Genomic DNA, 26,144 nt, shown 5'->3' on the forward strand with positions numbered 1-26,144 from the left:
AAGCAACTCAAGGCACACTGCATGGGCAGCGAAAGAGGTTCCTGTGGGGTAAACTCGTGCGTTTGTTTGATTTGGATTATATTAAATGTTTCTCCTTAACTGCGTAAATCGAAAGATAAGTGTAACTGTAGAGACAAATATAGTGTTTTAAATATATATATAATACATAGAATATCCAAAATTAAGTTGTTAAATGATTGATGGATATTCAACGCTGTAGGACAGACCCTCTTTAATAGATAATAGAAAATTTAATAACGTTCTTGATACCCATGCCCTTGAATTCTCCAGATCTTGTTAAGACTTTTTGATACACTTTCTCGCACAAGTACACCCATCCCTTAGCCGAGATCAAACCCGTCAGAAACAACCGTCGCCAGCGTCGTCTACTATGCAACATCGTCCCCAGAATGCAAGATTAATAGTGTGCCTTCCCCGCCACCCTCGCGCAGAAAGCCCCCGAAAAGTTTGATGAGACAAAATAAAAGTGTACGAGGCCATAAAGACGACAAATGCCGGGGGTCCATACACGAGCGCCGCTGTGACCGCGTTAACGGTACATAAATCATCGAAAAGTATCAACCGTGTTCTGGTGGGTGTACTGAGCCTGAGTTTTATGGATTTCAATTTTTCATCGGCGCCGGCGCCTTGGACAACTTTTCCTCGGGTCGCCTTGTAAATATTTAATTAAAAGTCCCCCGCGGAACCTTTGTTCTTGGGACCCGGAGATGGAGAGTGGTTCGTCAGAGTGTGCCCCTGCGTGTGATGGATGTGCTGTGAATTCTGTATGGGAAAAGTGTTATATGGTAGCGCTCAAGATGAGAAAAGAAGGAGACATGAGACTTAAAATATGATATTTCAGTTAAATTGAAAATAAGGCTTCTAAAATATAGTGTATTCTCAAACTAGTGTATAACTAAATACACGCTATTTCTACTGTGAGGGGTTTCAACCACCTGCACAATTTGTTATTTTAACGATCATTTAATATTCACAATACATTAGCACATCTATTCCGATACGTTAATAAATATTTTAAAAAAAATTCAGAATGTGCACTTAAAAATCTTTAGGTATAAACTGCTTCATGGCAGGATCCGATTAACTAATCACCGTTTTTTTTACCTACTAGTTTATTACTTTTTACAATTTTTCATACGCCACAGAGAAAAAAATATGAAACAGTCCCGCCTAATTCCTGTGGAGACGAGCAGAAAGAGCAAGAGAATCAGTGTCTTATTTTTAGTTTTGACGCAGTAAAACAAATCGGTTATACACCACTGGTCTAGAGAACACATTATGTACTATAAATTTCAGCTGCTCCAAGAAATCACAGCCGACAATAATACAACGCGACATGCCAGCGAAGACTCTGACTTCCAAAACCTGCCATTTCAACTTCACCGACTGATAGCAACATCTACATCTCTCTATATATGTGGTAATTTGTATATGTTATAAAATAAATTATTACCATATTTACACAAACCCTTCGACCTCAAAACCTAAACTACCACATGTTGTTTTTCTCAAATACAATAAGTCTTAAATCTTATTTTTGAGCAACTCATGCTTGACAGTTTGTTAAATAACATATTTAAAGATTCCAAAGCTAAGACATATTAACTTAATGTATTCGTAAAAGTCACACTATAAAAAGTAAATATTATTTTATTGCATAAATATTAAGCCGAACAAGTTTTCAATGCATTTTCGCATACTTTCTAATTAATTAATTGTGAAATAATATATAATAACCTTATCTGTGCCAAACATAAATACCTGTGTGTATTCTATGTAAAAACTACATTATTGCCAAGCGTGCACCAGTGTACAGCATACAGTAAATCATTGCTTTGAGAAATGCAATACTAAATATCAAAAAACATGTATTAAAGATATACTTTAATAAAGCAATAAAACAAAACAAATTAAAAGAGGGGCAAAAGTTGAAAGTCAATGGTAGCTTTTTAATATTTTGATTTTATTCAAATTCATAGTATTTCATTAAATGCTTATACCTGCCACCCCCGCCCCCCGTATGACGTCCCTGGCATGAACCGAAGTTTCTCTATCACGCTAAAACGCGTCAACGGACCGTAATGTGTTAATATTCCGTTATGCGTTTTTTATACACAAATTATAAAAGATTTTTATACTAAAATATTTTTTCAAATTATTACGATTCTAGCATTCATAAAATGAATAAAATTATAAGTTATTTTTTTAACGCCGCAAGGGTTCACAAGCAGCTTGTGCCTTTTTATTTTTTTAATAACAATGGCTAGCAATACGGACGTATATTACGTCAAGGTACTTTGGCACATCAAGGGTTAAAGACACTGTAAATAAATCAGGTACAGTCGCAGAACAGATTATCTGTGAAGTGATCAATTGATACAACCAAACTTTAATATAATATCTACTTGTTGAAATCACTTATGTTAATAATTTTAGATAAAATGAAATTATGAATTTTTGTATGGCTCCCTAACTGAGATTTTTCTTACTGAATGTTTTATAATATAGTATATATACTATATATACAGGTATAGTCTTTACTTAATATAATTATTGGAGTGGATCTCTTCATTGAATTTTAACATCATCAGATATCAGGATTTTATGATTTCGCGTTAAAATAATAAAATCATTTAATTCATTATTAACGTAATGAAGACACGCAAAGATAAAACTAGAAATCCGTATTAATAAAAATAAAACATTACAAAATAAAAATAGATATTAAAAAGCAACGCAAGATATTCTTGGTTGCATGCCATTTATATGTAAATTAAAGTTTCATTTAATTTTATAGCTGAAAGTTTTGCGTTGGGATTAAGAAGAGACTTAGAAACTGCTCTAGATATTCATTCTAAACTATATTATTTTTTTAATACTCTATTAAATGTATTAAATACACTACAAAAATCTTGATTTTTAGAATGCAATGGTAATATAAAAAATACATTTCACCAGCACTACCATCATAAAAGCACTCAAAACACAGTTCCATCCCCCAAAAACACGCTTTTTACATCTATGAAGGTAGCACGAGAGGCATCTGGCGGCCGTTCCGCTTGTATTTTCAGGATTTTTTTAGGACCCCATCGGCGCCAGCGTTTAACAACCTTTTCATGCAAATGTACACAAATTTTCGTTTCTACGTCACAAACGGCTCCTTACATAATATACGTTTCAACAATGCGCCACACTCGGTGTGCCCCTCCAACTCTCAAAGGGCTTTTTTCTCCAGTTTCAGAAAATAATTTCGCTGAGCCACTTTGGCGCCCCTCCCTGTTTCTCTCTTTGGGAGCACCTTTGTTTCACACCCCCGGGGGTAGTTGTGATTAAACACGGCGGGGCGGGGCGAATATCAACCCTTCTCGTCGGCAACGGAGCATCAGCCCTATGCTAATTTTGCCAAATTCCTGATCGGCGCGACTGGCTTTCGAACCGGAGGTAGATAACATATTAAAATCTGCCACATGAAGCAGACACTCTCTCTCTCTAGACCGGGAAGGGTGGCGAAGGAACGGAAGGAGAGTCTCACGAATCCGTTCGATACAAGGTTTGGGTGGGTAGCTACAAGGGTTACCATATTCTGGATAGAGACGACATATTTTAACAAAAGAAAGAGGGACTTGACTATATATGTAATATAGAATTCTCTTATATAAAAATTATTTTTTATTAGTAAAAAATTGCTAATCGTCTTCTTATAATGAAATATCAATTAGCTGTCGGTCTCTCACTATCATGAGGTACCGCAGCTAGTATATTAAAATTTTATCGACGAAGAATCGAAGGTGAGACATGTCAGATATTGTAACATTTGAGTAGTCAATTTATTAAATCGCTATTTGGAGGTATTCCATAACAACTTAACCAAACATAAACCATGAATGTAAAAGTAATATAACGTAAAGCTGACAAAACACTACTCCATAATAGTTCTATGAATTTATGCAATTCTTATATTTTAATTTTGCTATTAAAATTCTGTTATAAAATATTTTATATAAAGACTATAAATTAAATAATACTGGAGTGAGATCATCATACATATAAATAACAATCTAAGAATGTATTGTTTTAGAATACGTAACTGTTACAAAGTAAGAGCTTCTTAGGCGTTTTTAGATAAATACAAGGAAATATATAATTAACTGTAAGAATTATAAATGACTGAACTTTAGGAAAACAAACAAGAAATGCTTATGAAACATACGAGCAATATCTCAGGTGTGTGATTATTTGATAAGTCCTGAAGAACTTCAAGATAGCAATTTAATTTCAAGTTTTACTTTGCCGATTATATTAAGCTGCATAGCTTTAAAATAACAATAAATTATAAATCTGGTATGGTATGTATTAAAGGGGTATTTTTGAGCATGGCATCTAAATTATTTTTTAATAAAACTAATAAAAAAAGATTGACGACTATTTTTACTTGAAAATATGCAAAAATTAAAAACATATTATGTTTAACCTTTCTAATGCCACGAGCCACTTAAGGGGCTCAGTTGCTTCGCGACCGTATTGATAAGTCACATATGACTCTCACGAAAAATCACTTAAGCAGCAAAATAATATTACAATACTATTAAGGTATATAAAGTAATATATAAAGAAACGTTTAAAATTATTACAACTTAAATGACTAATATTAATGGCTCACTTTTTATTGAATGTCTAAATCAAGTGTCTTATCGATAAATTAATTGATTAATTCACAATAATATCGATTTTTACCTTAAATAATTGTGGGTGATTTGCTATTAAAATTTAAAAAAAATCACAATTAAGTCTGAGTTAATTTTCTAGGTGAACACACAAACAATATATAAGGGTTTTTGTTTTTGGAATAGGCAACATTTTCAGCATCAGCCAATTTGACAACTGACAGCTGATTTGTGCTCAGTTTGGTTTGCCATTTCACCGTGAATAGACTTACGCCAGAACAACGTTTGCAAATTGTGCAAATTTATTTCGAAAATCGTGGTTTAACTCGCGAAACTTACCGTGCGCTACGTCCATTTTACGGTCGACATAAACGACCATTCGAGCAAATATTCGAATATCCATGAATCGTTTTCGCAACACGCATACTCTAATTGATAATACGCATCCGCAGAGACGTCGTACAGTGCGCACCGAATAAGTTGTTTCTGCTGTGGAGCGTTGAATTTAGGAGGACCCGAATGAGTCGATTCGTTATCGTGCACAGCAATTGGAGCTAAGTCCATCCGCTTTATGGAAGATTTTGCGGAAAGATCTTACAAGATCCAGCTCATGCAACAATTGAAGCCGCTTGACCATTGTGTGCGTCGTACGTTCGATGGATGGGCCGAAAACGTTTTTTACCACAAAATTTGTGGTGAAAATGAGGATCAAGAATTTGGCTTGTTTTGTGCGCAATAATCCGGTCGCTGTCGAACACTAATGCACAAACAATTCGTTTTATGGTACAATTATTTTATACGTTGCTTATTTAAATTGTGCCCATAATTTTCTATCGCCACATGTGTGATCTATACAGTTTTAAGCCCAAATTCAGATTTCTCATTGTGATAAATCTTCATCATTATATTCCTCTTTTATTTAAAATGTATTATTAAACATCAAACTATTATTAATAAATTGTATAGTAAATTTTCGTCGAATTTCTCAAAATAATTACTATTTCTAATGAAACTTTCGAAAAAAATTGATTTGTGTCGTACCATTTAAATCTATTAATTTCTGTAGAAATTAAATAAAATTTAAGTTACGTCACTGTATATATGGGTGATGCGTTTTCACTTTCAGCACCATCATAAGGTCATAACCGAGCGCTGCTGGATGCATCACAACATATGGTGCAACATACAACAAACCAACCAATCATGCGCAAATCGTTTAAAAATAAATCACACACGTACCGAGCACAACATTGATTTTTTCATATACAAATCTCTAAACCTTGTATAAAAATAATCAGTTCATCCAGTATTGACGAGTAAGTTACATTAAATCACGTGTCTAATTAATGGTAGCTAAAATGGGAAAAGTATTCTATCAAATCAGTGAGTCAACAACACAGACTTCTGTATGTACAATAAGTATACGTATATGATTCACTGGATCTTCTGTCACAACAATACAGAATACAGTTACATATACTTTCATCATACGACAATTTTAAATGCATAGTTTTAAGAAGCGTGCAAGCCATGTGTCGATACAGTTTTCTGTCACCAGTGTTGATCAAAAATACCGAATCTTATATAGTGATAATTTCATATTACGATCCTCTGTTTTAAATTAAATCACATGTAACATACATAACATTGATTTTTCATAACGTATATCTCTCGACCTTGTGTTATTCGAAGTTCATAAGGTCTTAAGTCCTTCCTCATCCTTTTGAGTTGATAGGGCATGATTAGATCCTTCGATATTCTGTCACACTGGTCGGTTAATAACATATGGTCGATTTACAGAATTTATGTTGAATTAAATCTATATAATATACTTCGACCTTGTATTGTACAACAATATATAAGTCCTACCTCGTCCTAAGGATCTTGCAAGTCAAGTGTCGATCCAGTATTCTGTCACACTGGTGGTCAAAAACACAGAATCCTGTATGGTGGTAGTTTTACAGAAAGCGTCTGAATCACAACGGGCAATACCGCGAATAACGCGAAAAACGCGATTGTCAGATTGTTGTGGACGAGTAACAATCCAATCGACAGACAGCGAAAAGAAAGAACCGTCGACAGCGAAGGCCGCTGCCAGACTGATCTAGCGAGCAGTGCCGAAGCAAAGCCGAGTGGGAACGAAAGTACGGCACGTGCGCGCTCCGCGCATGCGCAACTACCGTCAACGGATGCGAATAGTAAACATACTATGAGCATCAAAACAAACCAGTTGTTCGAATCAAGCTATCGAACGTCATTGACTATCGAGCGATTTGATTTTTTATATGCAGTTTTTAACACGTCGCCTGCATTGACATGTTTAAAATTATTAATAATATTTGGTAACATATCACATTTTTTGTATGCTGTATTATTAACACATATATATATATATTTTTTTTTTAAATTGTCTCAACAAGTAAAAACTCCCCTAATGCGTCACGGTGGTCAAAAAAATAACAATACATAGTAAAAAAAGAAAAAAAACACTAACTGGACTAGCTTCTCATAGCTGACATTAAATAGTTCAATGTGCAATGACAGCGTATGGAGCTCATGGCAGGTAATGGGCTAACTCAGGAGCTCTCTAAGTTTTTCGAGTCGCGCGCCTATTTTGAATTAAAAGTTTCCCGCAGCGCCCTACCTTAAGTAAAAATATGAACAATCATAAGAAAGAGATACAAAAATCAATAAACTCGTGTCATTGCATTATAGAACAAATTCGTTAATTTATTTGTTATTCATTTCAATAGTATTAAATTAATAATTAACTACTTCACAGTTGGATTTTGATGAGAAAGGGTGTCTAATAATTATCAGATTTTTTTTACATTTTACTAGTAAATAGTTACCAACTAATATTAATACAATATTTATATAGAATTTATTATTTTTATTCTTTGTATTTTGGCGACTGGAGGTGACAGGTGGCAATTACACACAGATTGAGCCACTGCAGTAGTATTTTATTGAAGTATAGATAATAGTTACATGTTATAATATAAGTGAGTGGTGCGTGAGGCACGCACCAGCATGCGAGCTCGCCAGAGTCACCAAGAGAGTGTGTCTTGCCAGTGCTACCAGAGTGCCGCCAAGTTTTGGCCATAATAAAACCTAAATAAATATATATAAAAATGAGCCCTCTATGGTATATTATGCAAAATTTAATACACAACCGTTAGTCACAATCCACACAATAGTATCTTGTCTACTTTCAAATTCTTTTGCCGTTTACATTATTCTGTGAACAACACACTTTGTACTGTCGGATATGCCTGTCTATATTTGCCATATGTGGTATAGATTCTATAAAATATCTACCAATCAAACATAATAGTGATATAAATAAAATTAATATATTATTTGTTTGCTCATTTTAAAGAAGAATTACAATAATAGCAATATTTTGGTATATTATTTTTTTAGTCAAAAAAATATCTAAACCATTTAAATCGTATTGTATAATTTTAAATGAAATATTTAAAAACATCTTTAACAATGATTCTTAAGAGCCTTGTAAAAATAATAATATATCACAATAGCTTTCTTTGGACAAATTGTCAACTGAAATGCAACTTATTTTTTACAAGAAATACAAAATTACTTACATCCAGTGTTGATAGTTCGAAAGATCGACATCAAAAATATTTTTTTAAATTTGGTTCTCTATAAACGTGGTTGCAATAAAAAATATTTGCATCAAAATCTTATCAGATTTTGCACAGACGGTGCCAGTTTAATGTTAAGGGAAAAAGTGTGAAGTTTCAGCATAAATTGAAGAAAAATTCAGAGTGTTTGCTTTGGCAAAATTATTTACGCCAAAGCATAAGTTTATCGAGACAAGAGACTTCACTTAAATCAATAGATTTAAGTTTAAGCTCATCGCATTAATTTATTAAGTTAATTTAATTTTTTTTTAATGATACTCGGTTTTTCCAGTCGGTTATATGGATTGTAACTTATTTTATGTTATTCTTAAATGCAGTAGGTACAAAACCCTCATTATTTTTATGTATAACGTGCATATTATCTTAAACCAAGTTTTTTTCGTCGCCATAATACATAACCAAAACAAAAAATACGGTCGATCAGTCGGTGTAAATACAAAGCCGATACAATGGCAAAAGATCAGTGTATAATATGACTAGAATGTGCCGGCAGGTAACTAGACCAAAGATTATGCAATTAATAATTAATTACATCATTAGCATTAACGAAAAAGCTGTTTCACTGGGGCTTCGAAGGACCAGCGAAACACTTGGATTGCTGTTTAAATATTTAATTCTTTCTTTGTTACATGTTAAACTACAAATATGGTTATTAAAGAAAGAGCAGAAAACTCATTTTGGTTTGTTTAAGCATATTGGCTAAAAAATGCCACTAGAAAAATTACAAATAAATCAGAACAATGATATTTCTCCATTTCTTTTATCAATATTGCATTTATGCTTTTTTTATTTGTGCAGAAATAAGTTTAAACATATTTTGGTTTAAAATAATTCATTTTTTATCCTTAACAGTGAACAATAATTTTATAATAAGCTATGTTAAAAAGATTTTTATACCTTTTTGATGATCAACTCGCAAATTTCTAGGTTGATACGTAACAATTAAGACACGAAAAAAAATATTGATTTTAAAGTAATAATATTTATTTTTAATTAGTGTCTTTAAGTTTGAATATCATAATAATTTTCATCACACAAAAAGTTATCAAGAAAGTACAGAATTAGTCTAAGCATTACATGAAAGAACGTTGGAAATTGCCAAACAAAAAAACTTACAAAATCGGAGAAACACTAATAAAAGCCTGCATGCTGAAAATCGTGAAGTTAGTTCTTGAAAATTTCAGCAAAGTTAAGATACAGAAAATATATCCGTCCAATAAATTCCATAGACGACAAAAATCAGATTTTAAAAGAAATCAAAGCTTCGCCATTGTTTTCTTTTCAAGTTGATGAATCAACGGACTCGTGTACACAGTTGCTTGTTTTCGTCAAAGATATTCATTCAGATAGGAAGATATTATATATAAAATAAATACATATATAATGACTGGAGGATTAGAGTGGAGAAACGTTTGTGGAGCTTGTAGGGATAGTGCAAAAGCTATGCTAGGGTTAAAGTCAAGCTTTCAGAACAGAAGAAAAGAACTGCTCCTCAGAAAATGGGAATCCACTGAATGATCCACTGATATGATCTTGCCAGTAAAACTCTTCCAGCTACTCTGCAAGAGACACTTAATTCGCAAATCAAAATTATAATTTACATCAAATCTGGCATTCTTAACACCCGTCTATTTTAAGAACTGTGTAAAAACATAAATGTTGATCACCATTTTCTTTTCTACACTGCTGTACGTTGGTTGTCTATAAGAAATGTTGTCAATTCTATATTTGACTTGAAAGATAAAACTAAGGGCTGATTTACATGCTGCCAGTTGCTGGCATGCCAGTTGGAAATTAATCGGCGGGTCACTGGCACGCGTCGACTGGCATTCCAGTCCATTGGCGCCTTACCGTTTACACAGTGCCAGCAACTGAAAGAATTATTGTTGCAAAATAGCGCCACTCACCTTGCGAATGTTGATTCATCTTTTAGAATTTTCGTTCGGCGTGTGGCAACAACGCAGAAATTGCGTTGCTGCTGTATTCAGGGCCGTCGAGAGAAAAATCAGGATCCGGTGTTAATTGTTACTATCCCCTTGCCCTTTTGCAATAAAATAAATCGAAATAGAGATTGATATTTGAAATATAAACAAACATAGTTTTTTTACGATTACGCGTATTTATAATTATTATTGTTATTACCCTTAACCCTTTGCCGGAGATAACATCTATAGAAGTCATCAAGAAAATCGCCAGTATGCATTGGGCACCTAAAGGTGTCATGAACCTTTGAGCCTCGTAATTTGTTTTTTTTTGTACAATTTAAGGTAGAAAAACACTTTCATTTATTGAAATAATATTTAAATAACTTATTGAATAAATAGGTGCTCCCTCAGATACTGGCATATTTGAAAATGGCACGCAAAAATATAAGCCGCGGTGAAAGGATTAAATGTCCCATAAAATCTTGCTACTTAATAATTGAAAATAAAATTGTAGATAAAATTAAAAATAATTTCAGAAGAAGATGATATTGATTGTTTTACTATAATATATTTAGATCGTTTATTACACATATAAAATAATTAATCTTTTGAAAATAAACGCTAGTGCGTATTTTAAACTAAAAATTAAGATAAGGCTGTGTCTTATTTCGGGGAAACATGGTATATAGCAAAACGGTGTTGGCCACTTTCGTAGCCGTTAGAGCCAAATGCATAGAAAATGTTCATAACAATTGGTTTTTGATCGTGGCACCGATATTCTTAGCAAAAACTATATTTATATATAGTTTTGTATTTTATAAAATAGTCGACATCGAAGCGTCGAAACAAAATAATAATAATTAAAATGAAATAAGAATAATCAGAGAGGCGGTGTTTTGTGCGCGCGCTGGCAACACTGAGGATTCGACGGCGCGGTGACAGTCGGGCGGGCGATGGGGGCGCGCCGAAACGCAGCCGTCAGCTGGGTGTGGCGCGAGAGCGGCTTCGCTCCCAAGGGCCAGCGCTTCAACGACCAAGTGCTGCGCGAAGCCGCCGAGGACAACCTCGTCAACAAGTGTCGCCTCAACGAAAGGGTTCTCGCCTTTTTACTCTCTACTCCCTCCCTGCTCCCTACTCCCTACTACCTACTACTCCCTACGCTGCGTTGCGCAAACACACTCCCACTGTTCTATCGCTCTTCCTACCTTTTATTTATTTATTTATTTATAAACATTGCTGACTAGACGATTCTCTTCAATTCTCTTCATTCCCTTCGTTCCCATCGTTTTGACAATTTTCTGTTCTTTACCCATACTATTTAATATAGTGGAACATCAGTTTTTTATTTATATTTTTACTGATACGCACACTATTAAACTATTCAAAGTTATGCAACAAGAATTCACCCACCGACGAAGCCATGAAAGCTAATGCTACTATAAGCCTAGCAATATTTATTTCTAAAATACATATAAATATATTTACATTAATAGCGAGACCAAAATGCATCCATCAACTGTGAGTACCTGGATGAGAACAAATCAATACTACCCAACAATTGATCAATACTACTATACTTCAAACAATACTCAAATTCCTTCACAATCTCCGGATTGTGTATATTACCTATCAACAGCTTCTCCAAAACACTTGTCAACACAACCCAAGGGAATCATATCACAGCATACCTTGTAAGAATTTTGTGGAAAATAAAAATGGATAATATTTATATTCTCTGATGGACAGGTATCTGAGAAACCATTTTTTACCTTACATGTTATTACACAAGGCACACTGTATCATCGAGCTCCTCAATTGATGAAACATCTTAAAAGCTTTATTGCTTGAGTTTTATATATGCTGATTAAATCTAGTATGTTTGAAATAGGACATCCAAATCGATTACCACTTCTGTTTGATGAAGCACATTGCCATCTATTTCATAAGCAAAATTAAACGGTGTTTTTATTCTAGAATATGCCATTTTTCCTACAAGAGTTTTGTGAAAATTTAATGCCCATATTATATAATTATGTGCACGTTTTTTATTTGAAAATAAAATAAGCTTATTACCAATGCTTAGAGATGTGTTTTTATCATCTATATTTTATAAAATTTAGCGTTTTAAACAAAATAAAATGATGAATTTTAGCAAATATTTATGTATTTAGAAGTCGCAAATTGGAACTTAAAAAGTCTGATTTCAAAGCAACTCTTATATATAGTTTAAATTATTATGAAATATATTACAATTTATTATAACTTAGCATAGAACATATTTATATAGATGAATATTTTAATCTAAATTGTATTTGCTAAAATAATGTTCTGCATCTACTACTCTATTTTTAGGACACTAAATTGATTGTTTAGCAGCATTACCAAACTCGACATACATATTTTATTTCCGTTGCAAGTAATAATTGAAGAGCATTTGGATTTTTATTTGGACCCACTTTTAATATTAGATATTATTATTTTTTAAATGGGAATATACCTTTAAACATTTAGCACTTCTTATTGTTGAAAATAATGGAAATTTTCTAAATAGCAATAACACTTCATTTGCGCTAAAATTACACTTACTTCCAGCTACATGCAGATTAAATAGCCTTTTTAATGTTTTATAAAAAACATTTGTCTCATAAATGAAACCTCTTTAGCTGTTTATGTGCCTAAGTATTTTTTTGTAATACGTAATTAAAATGAAGCATAAAATATTAGCCAATTAAGTGGTAATAATTTTAAACGTTTCTTCATAGATGACTATATACCTTAACCACTTTACAGTCACAGTACTTTTTTAAAAATGACTCAAAAACGTCTTGCACTGACCCACCGTTTCCTATGCAAGGGTATTAAAATATGCAGGCATTATAAAACATTTAAAACTATTCGTGCAAATTTAATTTTCAACAAAAAAATGCTATGATAATCTTCTTGAGAAATTTGTTAATTTTTGAAATGAGAATTCACAAAATAAAAATTTTCGAGTTAACTCGAACATGACTGGGTTGTAATATTATTTCGTAGCATTAATGAGTTTTCACGGAAGTCCCATGTGTAGCTCTTGGCAATACGGTCGCAAAGCGACTGAGCCCCATAGATGGCTCATGCCATTAAAAATGTTAAGAGTATCTATTATTTCGATTTTAATGCTATTGGTTGCATGGAGTATTGCATCCCACAATAAATGGGAAACATAAGACAACTCTTCCAACTTATCAAGTAAATAAATAATAATATTATCACATGTTTCGTTTACATATTTGCATTGAATTTTTAATGTAGTTGTATCAGACACATACAATTTTATTATTTTTCCTTATTATTACATCTTTTGTATTAAATTTAAAAAAAATCTACTAATGCTTCAAAATAGTTATTCAAATATTTAATTTCCAATGGGTTATAACCGGACTAGGAAATAATGTTACTGTTATAGCTGTGGGTAAGTTATCTCCAAAAATGCTACATAAGTTGTTTTCATTTTTTGGGAGTTCAAAAATGCCATTTTAAGTTTGCTAATGTATTAATTCAATAATTTAAACTCTTACATAATTTAAACACATTGTAATATAGTATTTTATCTCCAAATAACACCTTGAAACTTTTATAAAAAGCAATAATATATGGTACTGAATCCGAAACAAAACCAACAATATGAAATATTCGTTTTTTAATATTTTGATTTCATTAAAATTCATAGTATTTCATTAGATGACACATTTTTCTGGCTAAATTCAAGGAAATTTAGAATCCACGTCAAAAGCAATAAAATCGTGCCATTGCTGTAGCAGTGGAAGCGCTTGTTTAGGTAGCATTCATATGAAGACTATAACAATATTACAACTTACAATAAGTGAGAATCGAATGAAGCATATTCAAACCAAATTTCTGAAAAAAGTCTCAAGTAAAGAAACAGTATTGTTTCTGGATGTCGAAGGTGTAGAATATTTTTTAAAAAAACTGAAAGAAATACAAAACATATGTATATAAATATTTTTTTTAAATATACCTTTGTATTTATATAAAAAAATAATTAAATATTTTTTTTACAAAATAAAATGAAACGCTAAACATATTTTTTTAATTTGAAATGGAAACTATCATATACAAAATACGCCAATTGCCGTCCTCGGTATTTGACGTTTAGGACGCCAATTGGTGTGACCGGTAGGTAAAGTGTTAAGATTCATTGTGACATTTTCATCAAATGCCATGCATTTTTCTGCCAAAATTCCAAATTTTTCTTGGGGATTTTGGCAAAACTAGGGATAGTAATAATAGCGGTATTACTGAGAGAAAAAAACAGTAAATACGCTCGCATGTTTGACATTCTTTATTGATTAGCAAAACCATTCGAATACCCCAGCAATTATTGTTTCGATGTATTAAATATTTTAATTATATCATTATCCCTTTTAATATTTACATTCAGCAACTGTAATTATGTTTTTTATAGATTTTTTTGTGTGATTTTGAATTGTTTTTTTTTATAACATTACAATTAAATTAGAAATATAACTAATTGTCATATTAAGTATCTTTATACTTCGTTTAGTCGACATATCTGATAGATATCCATTCATTCAAAGTCAAACTACATGCTTTATTGCTAAGTTCATGCTGTAATATATTGTTGAATGTAATACATGTTTGCGAATTTTGAGAAAAAATCGAAGGATTCAAGAGTCTGAACATTTTCTTTGAAGATGTAGTAATTGTTGTCGTATTTGTGTTATTGTTTTTTTTTTAAATATAATAAACAAGCCGGTCAATTCGACATTTATGACCAATTACCCATCTGACTATGAATATTTCGTGTTTCAAACGATAAAAGGTATTTAAACAATCTTCCTTACATTCAGGTACTTCTAAAAATACTTTATAAGCTGATCTTTTATTGTGTTATCTAACCAATAAATCGTTGTCGAAAAAAAATATTTTTAAAAATGCAGGCGACAAATCTTTCATACTTTTGAACAAATCTAGAAAAATATCAAATCTGACAAAATGTCGTCCTTAAATAACCGCTTCTTTTTATACCAATGACCAGAGCACCACTAGCCAATTTATTCCAACAAAATATATTCCTGTACTACTCGATCATTTTTTGTCAGCTACGATTATCCGAAAGAACCTAATGAAAAAGAGTGCATACAAAATTGTATATCTGTTTGTTAAAAATGCGACATATTTTTTTCTAAAAACTGATTTATTTTAATTATTGCACATTTAATATTTATTTTAGAATATTTAATAATATTTATTTCTACTCATGTTAAAAGTAACATTATTTAACACTACTAAAGTTGATCCCCTGCAATGATCTTCATTTTATTCTCTGCTTCTGCTTTCAAGCATTATGTGCATCGTCGTTTTTGTAGTTCTAAGCCATCATTGTCAACAAATAAAATGTACGGATTTAAAAAAAATACAATTTTTTTCCGGTACTACGGGTATTTCATTTTGTAATACCAGTAGTATTCAAGGTCGATTTTTGCCCCATTACCGGTATTGCAAACCCAAAACACGCGTGACATAACCATGAAAGATGCACAGCAAGTAAATAACTAACATAAGAGTCTAGAAAAGATTATTTTTGACCATAAACATATATTGAAGAATAAAATAAATAATTTTAATAATTATTTTGTGATTTTTTTTTTTTTTCGCATCTGTGTCTATTTTGCAATTTTCGTAAATATTTCGCATTTTTGCCGAATATTGCATATATGATGCACTTATCGCAAAACGCGATTATCACTTATCTCTACCAGTGCTCGATAATTAGAAATGTATAATTCACTGAAATTGCAAAAATGCAAAAAAAAACAATAGTTAATTTTTGTGTATATCTGATTTTTTTGACAAACACGTTTCTTTTGTATTATACTGCTGCTGATAGTGTTTTATTTGTATGTCTCAAATATGGTTAAAGTGCAATAAATCAGTTATTGAATAAACATTTAGATTGGAATTTTTTAGTGCACGTGTTATAAAATAAGCATAAGTTTTTTTTAACAAAAAAATTTTACCATTATAAAATTTATTACCATTTAATTACTCAATTCCTTAAAAGAGAAACAATTATTTTGATGTAGCCGTTGATATATATGATTATAAAAGGGATATAAATCGTACTTAATTTGACTCCAAAATTTATCGACTTTATGAATCTTTTTTCTGTTTAGCATTGTGAAGTTCCTGGCGTGCCACGTTCCACGTTTTTGATGGTATTCAGCCCCGATGGAACCAAAGTAGCATCTACCCACGGAAATCACAACATATACGTTAGCGAACTTTCAACTGGAAAGCATGTCAAGACACTCAGTGGCCATCCGAGAACTCCTTGGTGCATTGCATTTCATCCGTCGCACACACAACTCCTAGCTTCGGGATGTCTAGGTGGACAAGTACGAGTGTGGGATTTGAGCGTAAGTTTTATTAGCGACAACCCTCGATAAATTAATATTATATTTTTAAACGATTTCTATTCTTTAGGGCGGCAGCGAGGTTTGGACCATCGGTCCAGAGAACGGCATAGCTTCGATTGCGTTCCACCCTAGAGACCAACTACTAGTGATAGCCGCATGCAACGAACTCTACTTTTGGGACTGGAATCAGCCGAAACCTTTGATATCCGTTCAAACGAATGTCAGCAAAGCTAAAGTTAGGTATGTGTAATCGTTTGAAATATTCCATTCAACTACGTATTTATAAATTTATACTTTAGATTTGTAGCATTCGACGCCCTCGGACATAAGCTGATAACCGGCATATCTTGCTGGCCGTATACGGTTCAGTCGGCTCCGCTATTTCATCCGGTTCCGCAACCTCCGCCAGAAAATCCCAGCCCGAGCGTCTCAGGAAATTCTCCGCACGAACAAATCGTGTCTTCCTATCACCATTTGGTGCAACGCTACGATAGTCTTGTTAGGAATTACCATCATTTGATGCTCGGGAGATATCAACCTGCGAATACAGTGAGTTAAAAAACAATTATTTATGAACATAGATTCTGAAAATATCTTGAAATTTTATTGGCAAAACTAGCGTAATTATTTCATCTGCCATTAAAAACAAGGATAAATCAAATGACCTTAACCCTTTCGCCGCTGATGGCTTCTATAGATGTCAAGAAAATCGCCAGTACTCATTACGCACCTAAAAAGGTGCCATAAACCTTTGAGCCTAATAATATGGTTATTTAGTATAATTTAAGGCTATAAATCACTTGAATTTATTGAACCATGATATTAAAAAAAAATATGGCATGAATAGGTGCGCCCCCACATATTAACAAATTTCGAAATGGTGCGCAAAAATATCACCCGCTATGAAAGGGTTAAATATTTTTTGTGTTTTTAATATTTCGATTTCATAAAGATTCATAGTATTTCATTAAATGCATTTTTCTAGTCAAATTAAAGGGGAGGACAAATGACATCCCTGTTTAGTATTCACGTCAAAATCAATTATCCCTTCTCAAAAGTCAAAAATCCACATCAAAAGAAATAAAATCGTGCCATCGCAGTGGGTATGCTCGGTAATCTAGCATTTATACTATGACTCTTATAATAATATTACAAATTAAATGAGGAACATATAAACCGAATTTTGACCAATAGGAGTATGCAAAAACAATTATCCCTTCTTGACAAATAAATACAAATATTACATGAGTCAGAATTCATATTAATGGCTCAGAATATAAGCGACCAGAATAAATATTAGATAGTCAAAATTTATATTAATTGGTCGGAATTTATATGGTAAGAATTATTTTGACATATCGTCAGAATATTTTTTTTCAGTCAGTATTCATATTATAAATATGATCTGTAATTTACCCTCAAAGTCAGTTTTATGTTGACAAATGGTCAGCATAATAATATACTTATTCATTTTCAAGGTGTCTTAGGGCCAACTTATTTGGTTGGACTCGCAACATTGTCAGATGTCAACACAACAAGCGAAGCATGCTCTCCGCTGCCCCTCTGTCGTTATTCCTGTTTCGTTTGTCGCTCTGAATACCTTTGTGTCCTACATACAATTAAATAGATTCGTTGAGAGTTATTCATGGGGTGTTCACTGTTCCGACCAACTCTCGCTCACACCTAACCTGTCCAACAGTTTAGGTGCGAGCGAGATATGTTATGAGATATTTTAAAATAAATAATTTATTGCCCATTTATATTTATAAATGTTATATTTTTTTAATTCACATGTTCGTTCTATGTTTTAATTCTGATGCTCCTATATTTTTATTCTGACCATATGCTATTTTTATTTTAACTATTTAATATTTATTCTGACCCTGGATAATATAATTATGACCAGGTTGTTAATAAAATTCTGACTGATCTTTGCATTTTATTCTGACCCAAATTTAATTTAAATTTTAACCATTTAATTTGTTGCCTTTTATTTATGTAAAAAAAATTATATCGCTCGAGTGTTCCGTTCACAAGCTTTTATTAAAACAAGCTATAAAGTGTTTTTTAGAGAGTGAATTCTCCTCCAAATTATAATATAATTCATGTTAATGCATTGTTTACGTGTTTCCTTAAAAACTTATTTTTATAGACTGATAGAGGTACGGACCCTATGGAGGTTGATTATAACCGAGCGTCGACTGCGAATGCTTCGAACAACACAGAAGAAGCATCGTCATCGAGTCACAACACAGTATCTCCCGTGATTACTGTCACGCCAATTTCTCATAGTGTTTTCAATACTAACGACACATCTTCTGATTATTCAGACGCAATTCCAGAGGCAGTGTGAGTTCAATGTAATACCAAATTCAGGTTGAAACGGAAAAGCACATGTCTTAAAATTTTATTCTTGTATTTTCAGTACTCCTATTATATCTTGTACTATTAATCCTAATCGATCGACGAGAGAACAACCCGAATCTGACCCCGTGCCCAGTACCAGTCAATCAGCCTTCCAACCGGTGAACGAAACCAGAGGGAATAGATGTCCTAGCAGCAGTGCCGCACGAGTGAATCCGAATTTGGCACGTCCATCCAGCACTGCTCGGTTGAATTTAACGCATGCCCCTCAACAAGCTATTCGTGTTGTGCTAACGGCTTCGTTGAGCAGACTGCAGGGCTTTATGGAAAATTCCATTGATCAAATTTTAAATCTATGGGAGCGATACGATGCAGCATATTCTTCCACTGTGTACGCTATGAATTTATTGAGGGATTTTCCCATCAACAACACGCCTTCGAATATTAACGAAATAATTACTGCTAATTCCGATATCGTTGGAAATACAGAGACACCCGTCAGACAAATACCCGAGGGCTGCCCTAGCGGATCGTGTGTTCACCAAGATAGACCGTGCACGGCTCCGGCGAGACCTGCCTCAGATCCGATAAGACCCGGCCCGGATCCAGTAAGACCGCCCGTTCGAGAAGAAACCCCTCAGAGCGACGTGGACGTAGAACGGTTCAACATAATCCATAATATTCTAAGAGACTCTGGCAATAGATTGTTTTCGTTGATCGCCGGAATGAGTACTACCCAAGATGCTAATCAGTCGGCGCGCGGACAACTGGAACAGAGCACTAGAATAACAAGAAGTATGACAAGATCTTTAACTCCGACTATACACATTTTGAATGTGGGTGAGCCGATGGAAGAAGACCCTGCAAATAATCCATTACCCCAAGACGTCGATGAACATAACAGACCAAATATCGAACAGATTATAGATTTAGAATCTGACAGTAGTTCTGAAACCGAATTAGGCATTGACAGCGGTCTACCGTCGAATTCTGGAAATGCCAACCTAAGCTCTACTAGTTCTAACGTCCCCGATATCGAAACGCCTTCGACAAGCAACTATAGAAATTCTGATGAATCCAATAATACGTCATTTTCAGATTCGACCCCTAACGTTAATAGATCAAATAACGCTTTCGAGAGAGTGACGCTCGGCGTTCGGTTAATAGAACGGCATACGGAAATGTTGATATCTGTCTGGTCACGTCGACAATCTACTTTACGCAGAGTGAGAATTATGTGGGAGAATTTACGCAGAGAGATCATATGTTTACAGCATTCGACTGATCAAGAAACTCCTAGCCACTATAACATTTCGGCTTTAGCTAGATGCCGCCTATTGGACGAGCTTCAACGAGCTACGAGCTCGAACAGCACAAACGGTACTCCTAATACTAATGCTAGACCCAGTCAAGGGCGGTCTGGGAATGCCGAATACGATATTCTGCCCGTATCTTCCACTTTAACTGGCACGTTAAATACTGCGATTTCTACTCTATATAATATTCAATCGTTTAGAAATACTACTTCGCCGACGGATAATCTTCTTGGAAATGGAACTCAAGGAGGGAGGTTACCGAGCGCTCCAAACGAAAATAGAACCGAACCAAGCAGAGGCGATTTGTATAGAGATCGATCCACTTCAACGTCTACTTCAAGGAGGAATCGGGGAAGAACCGCTTCATCTCGTCTGCGATCTGTCCGCCTTCAAGAAATCGGACATAGAAGAAATGTGATGAACATCAGACGCGGAGAGTTGGAGCTGACTAGAGATCGGATTCGAATGCACGCCCGTAGAGTACTAGCAATAATGTTCAGTATCATGATGGACTGTTTAGAAGCCGATCAATTGAGCAATAGGATTATTGCGATGCTGAGATCTCTCAAAAAAGCTCTCAGCCTTACTTCGCTTCTATTAGTATCGCATTTATTCTCAGATATATCAGCTGCGTCGTCAGAAGGCGATCTAAATCATAATTTGCAAGTACGGAGTGACCCACCGACCACTAGCAGTGGCAGCGCATCCGAAAGTCTTACGGACAGAAACTTTTTATCTAGTATAAGGCAGCTCAGAGACGAAATGTATCTTCATATACGTCGCTCTAGAACGTTACTTCGATTACATCCGGTTCCACGTATGCGCAGAAGAATTCCAATATCGTCTCGCAGCTTAACGTCAGTGCTGGCGAATTCCGCCAGAATGACAAACGACCTGCCGCCGTCCACGAGCGGCACCCAACAGACTGAAACACCGCCAAATAGTAATCCTACGCCAAACCCTCAAGCGGAACCGCCCCCGTCGACTTCCACTAGTGAATCGACGACCGCCAGCGCAAGAACAAGAAACTCGACAGGCTTTCCACGATCGAACTTCTTCAGACGATTCTTTTTGAATGACCGCTTAATGGGAACCATGGTACATGTGTTCAGCCAACAAAACGCGAGAACCCAAAACTCATATGTCTCCAACGCAGCCCCGCCAAGCAATAACCCCAGAACGGAAAGAGATAGGCAGCGAGAACAAGAAGATTTTGAACGGGCGTTGGACTCTCTGAACCGTATGTCTGTTCCTTTGGTGCGAATTAACGATGTACCAATATCAGATATGCCTCAAAACAACGAAAATCCTCAAAATCCTCATCCGAGGGCATCTGATTACTTTTTGCCTGTGATAAATGGACAGTTACAGGTATGATTTAATTTATATTTTCTGCGTTATACACAGTCAGTACTTCACAACAGATTATATTTGACCAAAGATGTACCTAACACACTTAAGAATTATTTTATTATTTAATCAATACTCGAGTATATAAATATTCTTGGTAATAAAAAAATGGGAGACCGTTTAAAATGTTTTAAAATAAATTAATTAATTTAAATCAGCTTTAAATATTGAATATCTTTATGGTATATAGTCAACTAAGAACTTGCAGATGGGTGGAGATAATTTTTCATACAGCTTTACTTGGAGCTTACAGTTGAGTTGGCAACCGTTTTCTTTCTAATATAATATACCACAAATGCTCAAAGATATATTCAGACTGATCGAAAACCGATGACCGTTTAGACACAAATTAACACATGATTTCTCAGAACCCCATTAGATAGTGATCCAAATTTTACTAACAAGTTTTAGTTAGTACTCTGTGACGCATGATTCCTACTCCCAGTTGCTGTCATGCAACCCAAGACAAAACTTTTCGCCCTTATATAGTTTCTAATGTTCCTAGCTCCTAGATCATGGTCTCTTACCAGCTTATTTATTTTTGGCGGGTGTTTGTATTAACAAAAATCACTTTGAATAATGTTTTTTTTTCATTTATATATATATATTTTTTTTTTATATTGGCGAGTATTAATTTTATTTTATTCTCGGGATTCATCGCAATGAGAATTTATCGTTCGATATTTCGGCAGTGATACTTTTGTCATGGTTGCGAAACTTCAGAAACTGAAATTTCGTGACCATGACCGGAGTATTACAGTCGAAATATTGAACAGTAAGTTCTCATATCTTGAAAAAAACCCAAAATTGATCATAATTTTTACTTATGAATATTAGCTTCATACTGACTGGGTATATCAAGACAGTGTATACATTGTGATTTATTTATTTTTAAACGTTTTATTTTAAAAATGATATATATATTTGCAGCCTTCAGGGTTACCTGTAGACGAAGGCGATAACAGATGGTCCACTACGTTTCGATTCGTAACCGAATGTCCGTCCTCACCTATTCATAGGATACAAGTGTGGGACTTCACCAACGGCGAATTACCGGACATTTCCAACGGTTATTATTGATTTTTTACTGAAGTTTCCATACAAAACCAGCGTTATCGTTCACTTGTACACTTACAGCCAACAAGAACATTGTTGTACGACGTTGCAAGATACACAACGACGCCAGCATTGATATATCTCAGGACGGTCGCTTTCTTGTGGCTCTGCTGCCCGCACATAGATTGGGTAATGTTACTAATTTATTAGGTGCGTTATTTAACAATCCACTTACGTTTCGGGTGTTATATAATATTCACACTCTTCACATGTTTTGATCTGTTCTATGTTTTAGGAATATTTTCGTTGGAGTGGCGCAATCTCGGAGAGTGCCTCTTTACCAGCATATTGGAGCAGAACGCTGTATCAGTGTCGCTGTCTCCCTGCGCTCGTCATTTAGCCGTCGGGCTCGGTTCCAGAAGGGTCAGCTTGTCACCAATAGGCAGAAACGGAGTCATGGCCGTGATATACAAACTTGGAAAAATTAAAGTTAAAGGTATAGAAAGATCTTATGTACTTAAAGAGTTTAAGTTTAAAAGTAAAAGTTGACATAGAAATTTGGGTACGGCATGGTTGTGTTGTCGCCCATGCTCTACAACATATATTTGGAAATAGTCTTTAACAATGCAATCGATAACCAAAGAGGAGTACATATAAACGGCGAAATAATAAATCTTATATTTCGTTGATCGGCCATACTAGTCGAAGGTTCCCAATACTGAAAATGTTAACCCTTATACCTCAAACGCATGTATGGCATGCCAAAATGGTTTTACTGTAATATATATTTTCTGGAGCATTTTTGTATGATTGATGATAAAATTTGCAGTATTTTATTTCTAACAGTATGCTACGGTAAAAAGATTTAGGTTTGGTTTAACAGGGAATTATTTTAAGAGATATGTGCATTTAAATAAATACTTTGTTCCATAAAACGAATTATTTGTGCATTAAAATGATGAAAAATGAGAATTAAATAAATGTATCTGTTCGATAAAAAATTTTAGATTGAGCAATATTTTATTTGTAGTGTGCACTAAAACGAATGATTTGTGCATTACAATATTAAAAAATAGCATTAGTTAGTAAAATATTCATATTATTGAAAATATAAGGATGGAATAGTGTAGTCCGTAACGTTTCAGACTAGTTACTCTGAGGTTGTGGGTTCGAGCCTCGGCAGCAGCACTCGAAATTTTATTTATAAAAATTGCACTATCATAAAAAAATACCGGCCCCTGTTGCAGTTACAACTATTGGTTATAAATTATATTATACATAATAATTATTAATATAGATGTCACCGATTCTCATAATCTGGTGGTTAATACTTACTTGTAGGTATTCATTATTCTGATTGACTTACCCCACATATTTACCCCGTTATAAAGCATTAGGTTTACATCTGTCAGGTTACAACGGAAGATTTATTAAAAGAAAGAAAATAACATCACTAACAATTGCGAAACGTCCACTTGCTGATCAAACCCAAACCTAAATTAATGAATTTAAAATTTATTGAAAATACTTTTTTTTATGCTCATTTTTTAATATTTTAATGCACAAATAATTCGTTTCAGTGCACACTACAAATAAAATGTTGCCAAATCTAATATTTTTTATTCAAAAATTCGTTTTATATTTAATTTGTCCTCAAAAGATTTTGGCCTGGAATTATCAAATTACTAAAATTCGGTGTAAAACTTGTTTTGTATTTCTTTACCAATTTTGCTTTGCGAAAGTCAAATATAAAACGACCACAGTTCTCGATCTAAAACGTTTTGATTTAAATTTACCTATATATATTTTATTAAATTATTAAAATAACTTATTAACGTGCTAACAAGGAATTTAATGAAATCAATAGTAATGATGGTGAAGAGTTAGTGTAGCTTCACATGTGTCGGATGGATTCGCCCGGCACCGGGCCGGCGCTGCTTAGTGAAGATGGTGTTGTATGGACTAGTACTTACCATTTCAAACGTGCCAGACGAATCCATCCGGAGCCGGCCCGACGCTATTCTTTTGTGGGTCTATAGGCAGATAAGATATAAAAAATCTTTGAATATTTGTTCTGTGAAAAATATTATTTTTCGGTAGCCTCCCCTTGTATTAATATTAAAATACACATTGAAGATACATAAATTAACATCTCTATGCCACTGTACACATATTTATCTTTGACTTACCTGTTCAAGGAAACAAGTTTTTTTTATGTTTATTTTTCTCTACTGCATATTATCGCCCAAGTGTTAACATCGTTATCGGAGTGGCAAATTGTTTAACCTACGTGCGTGATTTCCCTCCCCCCTAGTTTATCTCGCAGATTAATTGATCACCATAACTGGTGCAAATGTTATTAATTATGTAACATGAGATTATTGTTTCAGAGAATATGACCTGCCTCGAGAGCCTTGTACCCATCAGGAATCTGGAACAGAGTTGGGAGTCGGGATTCACCAGTCTAAATTGTCTGAGATGGGCACCGCAACCCGGCCAAGGTTTTGTGTACGCTAACAACACCGGTCAATTGAAAATTTTAAGTTAATTGACACTCGCTGAAGCGTACACCGCTGTATCACTACTGTACATAATATATAATTACGTTTTGTTAAATAATATGCATGTTTTTATAATCGAAAGCATTTTTTTTATAAGCTATACAACTTACGAAAGAGATCGTATTGTAGCTTTTTCTAATAAAGGCACTTGTGTATAATATAATATGATAAATTGACAAGTTTATTCCAAACAAGCATTACTCAATAGACAATTTTTGTGATTATGAAATATATATATATTGTTGGTCCTTGAAACGGAATTCATGACGGTGCAGTGGGCACAATAATGAAAACCGTTCCAAAAATAATTCTATATATATATTAAATTTTAAAGTTTGTATATTAATTAAGTGCTTGTATTAAAATTCGGGATTCTTTGTAATAGTCACAATCCAAAATTGTGAGCATGGCAAGAAGATTCTTGCTGAATTGTAAGTCAAAGAAAATCACTAATTTTAATATAAATGCTTGTGATAAATACTTTTGAATGTCATATATACAAATGTTTGGATTATAAATACAATTCTATTAAAAACTGATTAGTTATAATGATTTAAATGTACTTTATAAATGTTTGTATGTAGGAAAAATATATAAACAAATTGAATATATTTATATACATACATACATATATTTAAAACAGTTAGTTAATAAAAAAATATGATATCTATATTATAACCTGTTTTTGCTCGTAATACCTCACCTAATTTATAGTTGAA

At 33.7% G+C, this 26,144-nt stretch overlaps 2 protein-coding genes across 20 annotated transcripts in view; one reads left to right on the forward strand and one right to left on the reverse strand.

Moving 5' to 3' along the window:
* LOC148227917 (uncharacterized) overlaps window positions 1-6,786 on the reverse strand; it is a 463,346-nt gene extending 456,560 nt beyond the window's left edge. For all 18 annotated transcript variants that reach the window (XM_088200610.1, XM_088200599.1, XM_088200607.1 and 15 more), the window contains exon 1: window positions 6,555-6,786. The gene's annotated coding sequence lies outside the window, so the exon portion shown is untranslated. The remainder of the gene's footprint in view (window positions 1-6,554) is intronic.
* Window positions 6,787-11,196: 4,410 nt separating this feature from the next.
* Window positions 11,197-26,095, forward strand: LOC148227919 (uncharacterized). Of its 2 annotated transcripts, none has more exons than XM_088199254.1 (10): window positions 11,197-11,372; window positions 16,476-16,718; window positions 16,786-16,958; window positions 17,018-17,267; window positions 18,871-19,067; window positions 19,144-21,769; window positions 22,739-22,877; window positions 22,946-23,074; window positions 23,160-23,360; window positions 25,255-26,095. In XM_088199254.1, exons 1-10 carry the CDS (start codon window positions 11,232-11,234, stop codon window positions 25,410-25,412), a joined length of 4,257 nt encoding a protein of 1,418 aa, XP_088055380.1. In that variant the 5' UTR covers window positions 11,197-11,231; the 3' UTR covers window positions 25,413-26,095. The 2 variants fall into 2 exon arrangements, with proteins under 2 accessions (XP_088055380.1, XP_088055381.1); XM_088199255.1 differs by having other exon boundaries at window positions 22,946-23,053.
* Window positions 26,096-26,144: the final 49 nt, after the last annotated feature.

The sequence above is a fragment of the Plectrocnemia conspersa genome, unplaced genomic scaffold, assembly GCF_051122295.1.
Source record: "Plectrocnemia conspersa isolate PC_06_02 unplaced genomic scaffold, ASM5112229v1 ptg000012l, whole genome shotgun sequence".
Lineage (NCBI taxonomy): Eukaryota > Metazoa > Arthropoda > Insecta > Trichoptera > Polycentropodidae > Plectrocnemia > Plectrocnemia conspersa.

Bases quoted from the DNA above. Each gene is read 5' to 3' on its own strand.
- LOC148227919 (XM_088199254.1), top strand. From the start codon at position 11,232: ATGGGGGCGCGCCGAAACGCAGCCGTCAGCTGGGTGTGGCGCGAGAGC. The intron at 11,373-16,475 runs GTTCTCGCCTTT...TTTTCTGTTTAG, and splicing joins AGTGTCGCCTCAACGAAAGG to CATTGTGAAGTTCCTGGCGT. The intron at 21,770-22,738 runs GTATGATTTAAT...ATATATTTGCAG, and splicing joins TGATAAATGGACAGTTACAG to CCTTCAGGGTTACCTGTAGA.